Here is a 16,344-nt window from a genome sequence, read left to right as displayed (position 1 = left end):
GTGTTACCTTATGGATTCAGTCACTGCATGCATCAGTCTGGTCAGGTTGCTTTCATGATTGAAATTAGGTTGGGTCATCTGGGTCTGACCTACTTTATCTGGGTCCTACTGCAGCCCAATTTCTTCGTGGACCACGCCCACTTATCAGGATCATGTGTTTCTGTCACCCATTTACCCATGGCTATGCATGAATCTATGTCTGTTACTGTCTGCAAGCTTACATGGAGCCACACCCACTAACTGAGTAAGAGTTCTAGTCTAGTCTTACGGTAGACTAGTGTCATGAGCCACACCTATTAGTATGTGTGGGACCACACTAATTTACCAGTAAGGTGTGTTTAAGTAGTATATACAAAAACCTACTACCTTGGACACAAGGTATGAAAATAATATTGACAAAATTTAAATTTGGCGGTTCGCCAATTCGCCAAACTTAGTTTACCACCAGATTTTGTTGTAATATGGTAGAATGCAGAAATACAGTACCTTTAATATTTGGCCGCCTTCAGGGAATCTTTGCAGAATACTCTTCACAAGCTTTGTAAGGGGAGGAGCTTGTATCCCGATATTCCTCTCCCTATCAGAGTATCCAACACCTGTAAGCATACAGCTGTATGTGAAAACACATGTGAACAGAGCATGCTCTCGTTTTCATTGCTTAGTAATATAGGTTTGTAAAGAAAACTATCATAGACAATAAAGTTTCAGTTAGCTGAATAACAAAAGACCAATACATAAGGAGTATTCTATTGTTTATTGAACTGTACACAATGAGAATTACAAACACATGAAACATAAAGTATGATCACAACAACTCAGCTACAGACAGCAGCAAAAGGCTATGGTGAAAAGATATATAACATGTCAAGATATATGTTTCCTTAAATTACCTTTTATTTGCAATGGTGCATGCCCTGCATCAGAGGATGGCTATGAGGTTTGTGTCTACTACAGTTGCTCCAGGAACAGGATGTGCATGTGTCCATCCACATGTATACACAAATAACGAATTTTAATGTGTGGGCAGTTTTAATTAAGCTGTCTTATATAAAGACACCAATGGGGTAAGCTTTGAGCTGTTGAAGCTGTCTTAATGCTTGTGTTTGAGGGAAGCCGTAGGACCTTGACAAAGAATTGCACTATATTGTTATCCCATGATTTGTTTATAAGTGCACACAATAATATAGTGGGTATCCATTTATGTCATTTCAAGTTAGTAACAGTTATTAAATGCTATGGTTTTGCATGAGGAAAAATTCAATGGCTCCCATGCGAGTGACATTGTGCACAGTCGAAGTAAGATATTGCTTTGCTAAGTGAATTACTTATATAATTTAAGAGGAGAAAGGGAACTTTGTGGTACAAACCCCTAGAGTTTATGGTCCTATTTCTTCCAGCTGTGAAGCAATATTACTAAGCAAACGAGTAATACATCAAAACATTTGTCAACTTTTACCGTACATTATAAAAATCTGTAACATAAAATATACACGAAAATGACACCATCTATTAAACACGGCACCATAACTTCCGCATACTTTAATTTAGGGAGAACGCCAAATTACACATTCAGATATGTAATAAAACAGAGGAAAAACCCTGTTTTTTGTATGTTTTACAATGTAACTCGGTATAATAATTGGTTAGGCACTTACTTCAGGTGGATTCTTAATCAGCAAGTGTCGACACGTAGAATGATACCAAGTTTAGCAAATTCGGTTGAGGGTAACAGCTTGCTTTTGGGGGGTTTTCCCACCCGAGTATTTTAATTCTCCAATATAAATTGTAAACTGAACAGCAGGAGGACCGATATCACTACTGATATTTATACAGTAGCAATAGTTTGTACATAAACGGATTATGTACTGGTTTTCTACGTTATTCATGTGGCTTATTAGTGCCAGTATAAGTACACATGATTCTAGTGTTTGTTGCTGCAAAGCTTATCACAGTCTTTACAAATGAAGCAGTTATAGAGTACCTTGTAATAAAAAGAAGGGTCACAGGATAACCAAGGAAACTTGCTGTACCAGCTTTCTCACAAGCCATTAGAATGTGGAGTAATGCAGAAATATCCGTTTAAGGCTTCATGGGAGTATACATAAAAATGTTTGTGGGTACCTAATTGTCTGGATTGCACAATAGAAACCCAAGCTGTATACCACCACAGGCAGAGAATAGCAATGAATACATGCACATGTTGTTGTAGGGTGAGTAAATGTACACATTTAACTATAATGCAAATATCGGATCGACTATCGGTTATCGGCTTCTTTTGGTGGCATCAATATCGGATATCGGTACATGCCAAAAACCCATATCGGTACACCTCTAATTCAAAGGCTTTAATTTTTTTGTATAATGTCATGTAGAGATTATGGGTGCTAATGCTTGCTTTTTTTGTATTTAGTACAAATGCATGCATTTTACATAGGGCAAGAAATAATGGCTGTCAACAGGTTTTTCAACCAACTGGTTTGACTAAGTAAGCTAAGACTACCAAAATGACATGGAGTTGATTTTTAGCTGCAATACATAATTCATAAGAACTAATAGCAAAACTTGATGTTTTATAAAATTTTGACCACTTCAGTTTAGCTACAATTCCCAATAGCTAGCAAGTTTTGATATGATGAACTACATCACAGCTTTCTTAATTTTTCCAACATTCTTTGGCTCACAACTTGATCTAGATGATGTGATTATACAGAAATATTTAGTGTAATGTCAAACGGATACCCTCTATACCAACATGTTATAGGTACCCAAAGGGCTATACAAATGATTTTCATCCATATCTATCGACCCAAAACGCTTTCATTAAGCTGCTATGAAATTATTATTTTAATTATCAAACAGAATTTTCTACTGACCGAGTAACTGAATGACTGATTCCTTCAGAAAAGTGTAACTCAATAATGGCTAAGGCTACAGGCTTGATTTTTTCACTGTTCGACGTCACTTCGACTGGACACATGCCTTTTGGCATACCGCAGTATGTACAATCAGGTATGTTACAGATCCAATTTTGGAAACTAATAGACTGCTCAGAAATTACCAAAAGTGGCAATTTCTGGCAACCAAAAGTAGCCTTTTTCGGCAACTTTTGACGGCTCAAAAAGTTTGGGCAGTGGAGGAAAGATGCCAATTCTGGCAAGTTTCTAATTGCCTATAATTGCCATCTTTGGCATTTATGAGCAGTTCAAAAGTTTCCAAAACTGAAAGTTTCCAAAATTGGTAACTATTGTTTTGCTTTGAGCAACCACAACAAATGGTGCTCCAAAGCTACCAAATCTGGCAGTAATTGTATTTTTTACTTATAAAGGATGATAAACACATTGATTGTGGGATTTAGTTTGCCAAAAGTTACCAGAAGTGGCAACTTTTTAATGCTGAGAAATTAGTGAGCAGTTCAAAGTTGCCAAACTTGGAAACTTTTGGTTGCCAGAAATTACCATTTTTGGCAATTTAGTTATTTCTGGCAACTAAATATATCACTTTTTATGCAATGCAACATTGAAGGTTTTGTAATCAAATTGGCAAGTTCTTAACTACACAGAATTATCATAGCTATTAGACACTTTTCAAGCTGGACAAAGGTTGCCAAAACTGAAACTGTTCTAAAATTGGCATTGTCTGTGTTGCTTTGAACAACAACTAGATGGTGCTTAAGTGTTATCTCACTTTAATTATAATATGCTATAAATGGGTTGATTTATCAGTTTCTACAATGTAGGAGTGTTATAGTATGTTCGCGTTGAGCTGAACCCTGAAAAACAGTTAAAAATTAAAAGTGGATTTTTTCTCAACAGAGTTAACATTTCTGCCAACCAGATGATTATTGGTAACAGCAAAGGTGTCAACAACAGACATGTACGGTTTGGCTCCATTACAAGTTCGGGAAAGGGCTCTAATGGACACTGTACTTGTATACTTATATGGCTTCTCCATAGGAAATGTATTGTGAAAATTTTGATTGACCGTAAATATTATGTCAAACATTTGAACAACAAGATTTTGAAATATTTTTAGAGGATCAAGCAGTACTACAAATGAGCCAAATTTCAAGATCATGTGTAATTGCATTCATGAGTTATTAAATGTTTTTGAGGATTCAGCTCAACGTAAACATACTATAAGATTGTCCATATCACATCCGCTTCTTAATGACCCTTTTACACCTACGCTTGGCCAAGGGTGTAAATTCCTTGCATCAGTTGTCAAACTTGGCAACTTTTGGCTGCCAGAAATTGCCATTTTTGGAAATTTCTGAGCAGGTCCAAAGTTGCCATAATTGGTTTGTAACATACCTCGTACAATGCATTCTTCATGGACTTACCAGTGTCCTCCTTTGTGTCCCATTCATCTTTGCTGACAGCAAAAGGTATCGATTCGGTGGTAGCGCGTGATGACTTCCCTTCGTAACGGAAATTGTCCGTATTTTTCATAGTGGCTTCTTTGATTGTAGAGGTGCTTTTCGAATTCATAATGCTGTGTGACGGGTTGAACATAGCTGACAACGAAGCGTAATGGATACTTCACTTTTCAGATGATAATTGATAACTGGAGCGCACGGCACATTTCTTTTTTAAATATGGTATGTGTGGGTTCACCAGTCATATTTTACAAAAAAGTTAACAAACAAGTACACACAAAAAATTGGAATTTTCAACTAGAGTAGGGACCATAACACATCGATAAAAAGTACTGAAACAAGCTGGAGTAGTGCACGATATTAAATCACAGTAAAACAATAAGAAGTGTTATATCCCTACTATGCTCAAGATACCATAGTGGAAATGCACAGTAGGGATATAACACTTCTTATTGTTTTAATATCGTGCACTACTCCAACTTGTTTCAGTACTTTTTATCGATGTACTATGGTCCCTGCTCTAGTTCAAAATTCAAAAATTTTTTTGTGTATTTGTTCATTTATTTATGTGTCTGTCTGCAATGGAAGTAGATGATGAGTGTAGCTGCATTTGTGATGTAACAAGCACATGGTATTAAGGTTATTGTGCAAATGACTATGTTGGAGCCATAATTACTGAATAACTCAGAGCAGCCTTACAAAGTGCATTGTTATTTGGTTATGATTCCTCAATGATTTGTGGTGCCACAACACTAAACCTTAGACTTTGAGGGGTGTCAACACCAGCCTACTTGTGCTTGTCCAAATAAAAACATTAGCCAAATTTTCTGTATGTTGCATTTGTATGGCTTCGCAATTACGTTGCATTGTAACACTGCCTTTTAAACACAGTGCCATAACTTCTGCATACTGTGGTTTACAGAGATGGGATACGGTTCATCGTACTCCTTGATAACAGGCAATTCGCGTAGTATATAACTCCCCCCCCCCCCCCCCCCCAAAACACCTTTGCTGTATAAAAAAGGCGCGTCCAAGAAACTACAAGTATCTGTAACCCCATGTAAAACAGATAACCTGTAGAAAACCACTCCATGAAATTATTGGGTAACTGAAAGAGCTGATATCAAGAGCGGCCAAGAATCAATAATGTTACTACAACTGACTATGATTACCAAAAAATACCTTGGCTGTAAAACAGGCAAATAAAAGTAACTGGCAACCAAAACAGCTGATATCTGAAGCGGCCAAGAATAAAAGTTAAGTTGATACAACTTACTACAATTATTAACTTGCAACATTGAATCTTAATCATTCAACTGTGTTCTATACATTCACCCTTGCTATATCCTAAATAAATTCTTTGTAACTCTTAATTGGCTGATAATTTGGCCGCCTAAAAACTTGGCCGCTTCAGATATCAGCTGTTTTGGTTGCCAGTTACTTTTATTTGCCTGTTTTACAGCCAAGGTATTTTATAGTCAGTTGTAGTAACATTATTGATTCTTGGCCGCTCTAGATGATACTTGTATTTTTTTGGACGCGCCTTTTTTTTTACAGCAAAGGTGTTTTTTTTGGGGGGGGGGGGGGATATCACTAATTTTTGTCGGTTATATAATTTACAGACCCCATGTTCAAGCCATGGGGAGTGTATGATGAATTCTGCCTTGTAGAGGTGTTGTAACCAAACACAAATCTGCTGATAGGTGGTGAGCATATAACATACATTCCTATAGTAGCTGTTAATTTTTTATTAGGACAAGGGCCAGTGGAAATTACTGGTCATGTCAAGCAATAATGGCTACAGTCAGGGTTACCAAAGATGTGTGTAAAGCACTTATTTGCAAAGCATGCTTTTCTAGGTGATCTTGGGGAATGCCACTATCTTGAAATAGCAACTCTGAGATTGCATCTGGGATCTGGGAGTGTTTTCAGATTAAGATGTAAATATTCAGCTATATTGTCCAATGACTGTTCTATTAGAGTATTTATTACTTGACTGTTCTATTGGAGTATATCAATCATTCTGTACTTATCAATGAATAAAACCTGCTACGGCCACTGCCATAGTGTCCTTAGGACAACTTATCAACTTGGTTTGCCACTCGTAGAGCTAGATGCTTTGCTAAGGGTTATGAAAGAGATCACAAACATCATACTATTATTTTTATTTCACTACATACAAACACACGCTTACATCATATACTAGTACAAGACACACACAAAATGTGCAAACACTATACACACATGTTCACAAACATACACCACATATTGATTGTACTCAAGTTAATATCACATCTCTTGTGAAATGCTCTTGTAGGTGAGATGGTAGTGCCCTTACTTGGTGCTAAGAAGTTCTTGCAGAAAAGAAAATTGTGTTCTGTTTAGTGCCGATTAATTACACATGTCACTCCATAGTTAAGCCATGAGGATATCCAAGCTAGTGTCTTTGGTGTTGCGACCGATGTTCCAGGTTAGTTGCATGTGTGTTTAATTTAAGGTTAAGTTCAGTGCCTGCTTGTTCTTTTACAGGTCTCACTTAACCTTGTGTCGTCATGCAGACATCTGAATATTGTGCAAGCTGTGTGGAACAACCCCAACTCTTATACACAATCATTGGCAAACCACGGACCACATGCATAATGTACATTCAAGCAATCTGTTACAAAAATTGAAAGCCACAACACAAGCTCATACCGGCAAACCACAAACCACATTCCAGCAATTTGTTACAAACTTTGTTGCACCATGGTATGTGCATAATGATCGATTAATGAAAACCACAACACAAGCTCCATGGTGCATTAATGGAAACGAATAAGTTCCACCTGACTGACAATTATCACGTGACCTATTTAAGGGATATCCCTTGGAAAGTCCCTACACAGTAACACTTCAAGTGAAAAGTGAAAACACTTGATACGCGATTTATATTATTATTGATGGCAGTCCATGTCTTGAGAAGGAAGTATAATATTATTAAACACTAAAATACATTAAAGTACGAGTACCGCATTGTAGAGCCATAACCAAGAACAAGTTCCACTCGACTGACAATGATCACGTGGTCTTTTTAGGGGAAATCTCTTGGAAAGTCCCTGTAACACCTCAAGTACAATATAACAAATATTTAGTAGTATTCAGTCCTCTCAAGATATGGACTGCCATCAATAATTAATGTAAACCGCGTATCACGTGTATTCACTACTGCATTTCAATGGAGTGGCGAAGCGTACTTCAACTGATTTGAAACTAAGATACATACACCACTTGAAGAAGTTGAATGGATATTAAAGAGTCGCGAGAATACTGATGTACTCAGCTCTTTGTGGAGGTTCAGTAACGAAAAGAGGAGTGGAGGTTCAGTAACGAAACGAGGAGTGAAGGTTCAGTAACGAAAGGAGGAGTGAAAAAAATGAGGCTAGTGTACAAAGTGCCACATCTATTCACACTGATTAACTGCATGTATGCGATTGGTTTTTAGATTGTCAGACGTCTGCACTGACTAGTGCAAATTCACTGAGACCAAGCTGAAAACTTCTGTGATGGTACCAACTTGAGTAGCAGCAAATACCAATATTATCCCGCTTGAAATTATCTCATGGATGGATTGTCAACAAGTAGTCTGGTAGAATAAGTGGCTTTTTTGGCTGAACCTTGCAATATGGTCTATAGTTTATTTTATGCCACAAAATATTTCTCCATACTATAGACTACTCAAAACCACCTGCTGGACTTCTGTCAGAATTGGGCAAATTGGGATATTATCACAGGAAATTCTAGCATTTTGGTCATTCCATGCTAAATAATCAAAGAAATTAAAATGTTAACCCACTCTTTTCAAATTTCTTCAAAATTGGTACAAAGACAGTGCATCATGAGTCAAAGTCATACACCAAGTTTCATTTGATTCCTTTGATCACATTCCATGTTATGCCTGTTTGCTTTACTGGTATTTTACTGCATTTGTGATTACACAATACTTCTAATATTCAACTATACAATGAAACCTGTCCACTGTATAATAAGGTCACCTGATTTAAACTGACCATTGTAACAGTCTCCTAATAGTGTCATTTGTGTACCAGTGACTTTAACATGTTTAATGCAACCACCTCCTTAATAAGGCAGGCCTGGAAGAGGTGACCGGAATGAACAAGTTCACTATTACTTTTATGCTGAGTGATTAAGTAAATTTGTACTAGTTAAATTAATGTAATCTCATTAACTAAATGGTTTTAGATATAAGTAAACTGTCTAAGTTCTGTTTTCAACATCAGCTTGACTTTCTGAATAGAGCATATGTAAAGTAGTAAATGATGGGATTCATGCCAAAATAGCCAAGCTGCAGACAGAATAGCTGAAGTAAATCACCAAGAAATTGCTCCAATAATTAAAATTTCAGCTAGACCAATACTTTTTACTTTTAGTTTATAGCTAACTCTGAATGATACAGTTGTAGTACCACTACACCCTTTGCACAGCTTGACTGTTATGGACTTGTTGTAACCGAACACTGTCCCTGTCTACCACTGCACTTCATAGAACATCGGCTGTATATGTATGTACATGTGCTCATTCAGCATGCACTATTATGAATTATTCGTAAAACCAAATTTGTACCGCATATGTGTGCCACACACATACATATGGCAGGCTGTTGCTGGCCCCAATATATGCTGTTGATAAATGCCAATAGAGGAAATCATTAGTGGAACAAATAGGTGGCAGCAGAAAAGACTTTTAAGTCTAATTTTGTTTGTGCAATATAATGTGATGGATGATCTTAAAGGCTGGATTTGTGTCTTCCACACGCAATTGTCAATTGTGTGAATAACTTGTTTCTGAAAATTTTCTTCCTCCAATGCTCTATGTTACAGCTTACAGCTGACAAAATTTCAATCAATAACGTATTTCAAATCTAAATTAAGTTATGAATCATTAAAGTGGTAAAATTTGGTATGTGGAAGACCTTTCTTGCAAATTTGGTCACAAAATGGCTAGTACATATATCATTGAAAGTTCTCTCTTGCATGCCAAATTGTAAGGTTACCAAACTTCTCATGCAAGAGGAGCAGCATGCAAGTATAGGAGAATAGCACACCTTAAAGAATTTGATTTGATGGCCATTTCAGTGAAAATAACAAAAGGTACAGACAGAAGTGATTGAGCAAAAGTGAGTGAGAACAGACATAACTTCAGTACAAAGGGCATGTCATGATCTACGTATTTACTGTACATAAAAAATATTGATTAAGAGGTAGCACACAGTCATACAACATACGTGTGTGTGTATCCTATATAAAATATAGCTAGAGGATCTCACAACACTATTCTGGACACCTCAAGACTCCACTATACTGTTCTTATTGGAAAGTTGTCCTGATCTCAGAGGCTTCAGAATAGTATTGTGAGAGCCTCTAGCTATATAAAATATAGCTAGAGGCTCCCACAATACTATTCTGAGACCTACCATACTGTTTTTATTGGAAAGTTGTCCTGATCTCAGAATCTTAATTGTATGTGTGTTTTATACAAAATGGGACCTTAGACAAAATAATATTCTAGTTATCACACTGTCCACATTTCAGGGTATATAGGGGGTACAAGAGACAGATGGATACCACATATGATGCCCAAAATAAGGCATAACTTCCATTATTTCTTGAAAATAAGCTAAGTGAGCTAGATGATAGTGGAACAGGTGTGAAGAATCTAAACACCATGCCACAATAAGCATAGATGAAGAACACACATATGCTATTCACTGTATAGTGAGTGTTTTGTGACATACTCTAGTATATAGCAAGTATTGAGCTTACATTTGATGATCTACAACATGTACATTAACTTCTTTGTGCGTAAAACTCAAATTCTATCTTTAGCACCAAAACTTTTGTAATATATACTGCACCTGATAAATTGTTTGCACTTCATGGACTTTAGCTGGAGAAAGGGTGTATTAACTGAGCTTTTCACACCAGCAAAACCCAAAAGAGACAAATCATTATCACCGAGACACTTGATGCTATCATAATGATTTAGAAGCATTCAACAAGAAAAGGCCAGAATTAAATTTCCTACCAGAAAACTGTGTTTGTTCTCTCAAGTCTAAAAGTAATGGTAACCATTATAGCATAGCTTAAGCTGAAACAAACATTTAAAAAAAAGCAAACTAAAGAAAGTCAAGAGAGCAAATGTGACTGGGCCTGTGAATATAGGCATGTGAGGACATAAAATTTACTAACTTTTCGAACTTTAATCACGCATAACTTTATGTAGCAATGTGCTATAGCTTTGAAAATTTAAGCAGATATTAAGCAATTGATTGGCTTTATAATACAAGTAGCAGAATGCAAAATTTACTCCAGTACTGAGATACATCTTGTGTGACAGCCACTGACAGGGTGTAGTTTGTGCCTGCAGGGCCTATAACAGTTATTGAGACATATGTAACCACAGTATGCATAATGATGCCTTCAGGGATTTATGGGACTATTTAATAATTATTCAGTTTTTTTACTGACATTAATTTTAATACCTCAGATTTGTTAGATGGTCAGGTTATCAAACAATTTTGGGTAAAACTGAAATCCACAGAAGCTATTTTGTGAAATTTGTATGGTTGCTATGCAGCTAATTAAACTTTGGTTGTTATGGCAAAATTCCCAAGGCTGACATCTGTCCAGCAGGTGGAATATTGTTTTAGGCGTATAGGACAATCCAAAAGTGCATTAAAATAAACTATAGACCATTTTGCAAACTTCACCCTGCTGTCTGCTCACACTAGCCCAGTAGCACAGTTCGGAATGGTACGGCTCGATAAAAAGTGCAATGTGAACACCGTCTGTACCGGGCCCAACTGAACCGAGCCAGCCCATCCGATTGAACCAGGCCAGCACGGTACGGTACGATAATTACTCACCAGGCGCACAAAATAGTAATTTTATAAACTCAACATGCAATGAAGAAACACTGTTCGACGCGAGGTTCGGAACGAAAGAAAGCCTAGGGACAGTTATGAACTACTTGTCATCGTGCCAGTTACTGTTTCACACACTTCGATTCACGGGCACGATTTCTGCAGCTCTACACGGCCACCTATCTATTGCTGTCTTGTTGAAATGAAAGAATTCCAGCACAAGAGACTTGAAGGGCAAGAGCTGCATCCAATTTTAGTAAGCAAATTAATTAATATTTAATTGTGCGCCTATGGAAACCGGGTGACTTAGCGAGCGAGACTGCGTAGTGTGAACAGAGGCAATACTGGGCAGTACCGAACCGAGTCGAACTAAACCGTGCTACTGTGCTAATGTGAACATACTGTAAAGGTGTACTAGTACAGGCCAAACAGCTTTCAGCATTGTCACTGTAGTACCAATTTAGAAGTCCCGGAACTGTAGGTGGAAGAAGTAAGGTAATGTACATGATGCTTGTACAATAAAATACTTTCACATTGCATACTGGTCTTTATGTACAGTAAAACCTGTCTAATCAGGACACTGTGTAGTAAGGTCACTGCTGCGCCAACTTGTGAATCCTCAAACGCATTACCTCAAGAGTGTGATGAATTTTCAGTTCCCCAAATCTGTCATTTACGTAAAAAGCGACAAATTTTTAGTTGTTTTGTATTTAATGCCCGCCTGTCGATTTTACAGGTACAGGGTTCTTGGTCATAGCATGCGGTTCTCTTACTAGCAGTGCTACATACGTAACTTGGCTAGAGCTCTAAACTTGGCAACTAAGATCAAGGTTCAGGAGGTAAGTAGACTAAGAAATTTTATAATGCTATGTGTGTTCTTTAGTTCTCAATTGTCAAGTGTACGTGGACTGTAGTAACATCAAGGACGTTGAGGATCTTCAGGTCAGTCTGTGTATACTAAGAAATTTTTGTATTACCTCAAGGGTGTGATGAATTTTCAGATCCCCAAATCTGTCATTTGCGAAAAAAAGTGAGATTTTTAGCTGTATTGTATTCAATTTTACAGGTACAGGGTACTTGGTCATAGCATGTGGTTCTCTCACTAGCAGTGGTACATATGTAACTAAGCAACTAAGATCAAGGTTCAGGGGAGTAAGTTTATATAGACAGAGGAATTATACAATGTTATATGTGTTCTTTAGTTCTCAATTGTCAAGTGTATGTGGACGATGAGGCCTGGTAAGATCTTGGCATTATATTTCAGTTGATTATAATCTTCTGAATTTCCAGGATGAGGCGTACAGTTGTGATGGGACTAACTATCCCATTTTATTGTCAGAATTTTATTGTTAATGTCACAAACAATTAATGTGATATATGTAATAGTTGTATCATGTACCCGAGTGATTTGCCTGATATGTACACCCAAGCTCGAGGGCCGTTAGGCCCGAGAGCGTGGGTGTACATATCAGGCAAATCACGAGGGCACGTGATACAACTGATATGTACCATGTAGGCTAATAGCCTAATGTGGTGGGCGACTAATCACCCAAGCCAATACGAGGCAACTCGCTGGATTTATTATATAGAGAGTCTTGTAAAATTCGATTATGGGTCAGCAGCAAGTAACGTTGCAGTTACGTTTGTTAACATAAACGGGAAAATCCTATGAATATCACGGAAACACTCAATTTTGCGATTTAACAAGTGTTTCAAAGTTGCTACATCGTTTAACCACTGTTTACAATGTTTTCTAAACATCCAGAGGGGTAAGCTTCACTGTAGAGTGGTTACCTCGTGATATACGAAAAGTGGGCGTGGTACGTAATCAAACAAGCGGACACGCGGTTGTAAATTAACCATGACACTAGTTCTCACCTTAAACTTCCGTTTGTCAACTCATAGGGTGGTAAGGGTGTCGAATCGCCTTCGTATGAGTGCTGCAGAATGCAAAATCGGGTTCATGGTTTTCATCATGTGAGTAATAATAAACTCCCACAATTGAATACTGCCAGGATTCTTATAAAAACAAACAACGTTACCTCATCAGATATATCAAGGCCATGGTACATTTAAATGTATCATGGCCAGCCATGGTTTATTTTAAATGTACCATAGCCAGCCATGGTTTAACTTAAATGTACCATAGCCAGCCATGGTTTAACTTAAATGTACCATGGCCAGCCAGGGTTTATAAGATATGTACCCTGGAATTTGGCTTTGAAGTTAGGTGGTTTCATGGTACATTTTGTTATGTAGCATGTGTATTAATTAAGTGACATGCATGACGAAAGCCACAATGGGAGTGACTACTTGCTGTTGGGTGGGTAATGCTATGTAACAAGCTGGTTTGAGCACCACCAGAACACACAAGTTATTTTAATACACCATGTGTGGTGTGGCAACAAGAATTATGCTTGGAACACCTTCTCTAGTGATGCTACGTTCTTGACACTTTCACACTTGTTTATAAGACATCTGCCAATTATCAATGCACGCATGAGGCGTGGCACTAAATGGAGTTTAAAAGATTTCTGCTTAAAACACCTTCCCTAGGGAACTTACGGTTCTACATGCTTTTACAACTTGTTAATCAGACATTAGGACTTGTGTTCACATCATGTCTCTAAAAGTTATTGTAGGGATTAGAGGTTTGATCGAAGAAAATACGCGTATGAACAAACCAGGATTAGATAATGTCAGTGCTAGATGGACTGTACAAATGTGGGTAAGTTGACTGGTATAAGGTGACGCTAGGTGTAACACAAGGTTGAGAAATAAAGCGAAATATGTCTAAATACGCGTTTTAATACTGGTCGCAAGAAAACTACTACTATGAAATTTTTTTTTTTTAAATTATGTAACACACTACAAACCTATTGAGAGATGTTGCATAATCCAGGGCTAATATTGCAAAACTGTCCCTACACGTAAATAACTCACAGTAGTGGCCGTGCATCTTTTAATTGGGCGTGCGCTTTGTAGTTTATTGGCCGCGCGCCTCACTACTGTGAGTCTTGATAGAGTGTGCTGGGACAAAGGAAAAAGCAGGAGGGAGTCTTGTATGGCAAAATTGAGGCGCGTACTAATACACTTAAAAACCCTGTTTTTTCATACTTTTTGTAATGCATCTTTGTAAAATAACCATTTAACCACTCAGTTCGGGTGGATTCTTAATCAGTAAACTCCAACACATCGTATGATACCAAGTTTGGATAATTTGGTCAAGGGTAACAAGTTTTACTTTCGGGGTTTGTCCACTAGAGTAATTAAATTCTTCAATGGAGTTTTGTATGGAGCACATATTATGTTGTAATCAACAGTGAATAAATGTTACTATGGTAGCATTACAACAAAAGTCGGGTGGTATTTTATAGAGTAATTCAAGGGCTTTCTTTTGTTGTATATTGTGCTGTAGAGATTATGAGTGCTAATACTTGTACTTTTGCGTTTTGTATTATTGTGTAAAATACATGTATTTTGCTATAGGGAAAGGGAAAATGGCTGTCGATGAGGTTTTTTAATCAGTTCAGCCAAGCTAAGGCTGTTATGCACTTGTCAATTTCATGCCCCACCCCCGGGCGTCCCCACACCCCAGGTGGGGATTTGACATTGCTTCTTGTCCCCACCCCTGGGGCAATTGACAGTTGTCCAATTCACTGAGCGATTTTTGGTGGTTGCATTTCTAAACAATAAAATCGCACTTGCTATAATTTTACTAGCTACAGGGCAGGTTTATTACTAGTCACATGCATGAAATATGCGCTTAGTCATCCTTGAGGTGTTGTCAAAATCCCCTACTATGGGGGTGGGGACATAGTGGGGATTTGACAGCCGATTTTGCCCCAGTAGTGGGGAATTTGACACCACGATTTGTCAAATCCCCTGTATTCGGGGGGGATGAAATTGACAAGTGCATTAAGATGATATAGATTGTTTTTGATGTATAATTCCTAAGAACTAAGGGTGAAATTCAGTGTCGTGAAAAAATTTTATGGCTTCATTTGACAAATCCCAATAGCCAGCATGTTTTGACGTGCAGTTATGAAAATGCAAAATTTATGATAACCTTTTACCAGTGTTACTTTGACTTGTGGAATACACAAAGCATCTTACTAACGCCTCCCTGGTACCTCTATCAAATCTTGAAGGTTCAGAAATGAAGTTATTTAGAGAACTGTGATACTGTGTGGCTGGCCAGAGCCGGCGCGCTCCGCCAGAAGTACTGAATTTCGCGTCATTCGCCGCGTGAATTAACCAGAGGTAATAGTAGCTAGTTGTTATTTTGTAAAATTTCCGATGGTAATTTCTCTTATTTACATACCTAAAACGTTGAACTACACTCTTACAGTGAGTGGAGCGAACACTGATGCGTGAAACTGAGCGCGGCACGCCCTCTTCGTGAAAAGGTAAAAGGAAGAACAAACAATGCACCTAGTTTTCATACAAGTATAGTCTACCTTTATCCATATTTGCTTAGCAAGTTCAACAGCTTTTCCGCTACCAATCCCAATCCGTTAGTCACTATGTCTCACATTGCGCGGCTTGTACCGCCATCTTAGGGATTCATCTGGGATTCCCGCGCTTATCACGTACGGCATGTACTAATCTAGAAGCCGCAAATTTATAGCCTAGCGAATTGGGGACCACGTACGGTTTGAGAGCTTTCCGGATGTTTACTGTACAGAAATCTCCACAGCGCATGTGACCCAGTAGACTGGCCGATCATGGAGGAAATGCCGGTATGAGGCCTCCACATTATTCGGGTACCATGGTCATCAACAACTTAGGCCATACCTACTGGATCTTATGTTGCGCGGGCAAAACCTCAGAAAATTTGGGTAGGTAGGTCGATTTGATAATGATAATAATAATTAGTACATAATAGAAAATTAAAGTATTAGCTATGAACCATACAAAAAGAGCAACAACTACAAAAAACGTCAATGAAACATATAGGGTGTTCTGCAGCACCATAATGTATTGCTGTACAATGAATCAAACCTCTTGAATATAAGAACTATTTCGTTTGGAGTATCTTCCCCATTAA

At 37.8% G+C, this 16,344-nt stretch overlaps 1 protein-coding gene across 1 annotated transcript in view; it reads right to left on the bottom strand.

Annotated features, from left to right (window-relative positions):
• Positions 1–15,869, bottom strand: part of LOC136236750 (sacsin-like) — a 39,636-nt gene extending 23,767 nt beyond the window's left edge. The window contains exons 1-2 of the mRNA XM_066026993.1: positions 15,755–15,869; positions 487–596 (exon numbers count right to left, since the gene is read on the bottom strand). Coding sequence (XP_065883065.1) covers positions 487–596; positions 15,755–15,764 — 120 coding nt within the window. The 5' untranslated portion in view covers positions 15,765–15,869. The remainder of the gene's footprint in view (positions 1–486; positions 597–15,754) is intronic.
• Between the last annotated feature and the right edge of the window lie 475 nt (positions 15,870–16,344).

Source organism: Dysidea avara, chromosome 10 (assembly GCF_963678975.1).
Source record: "Dysidea avara chromosome 10, odDysAvar1.4, whole genome shotgun sequence".
Lineage (NCBI taxonomy): Eukaryota > Metazoa > Porifera > Demospongiae > Dictyoceratida > Dysideidae > Dysidea > Dysidea avara.
Note: the sequence above shows the minus strand (reverse complement) of the source record. Positions and strands in the feature narration are given on the sequence as shown.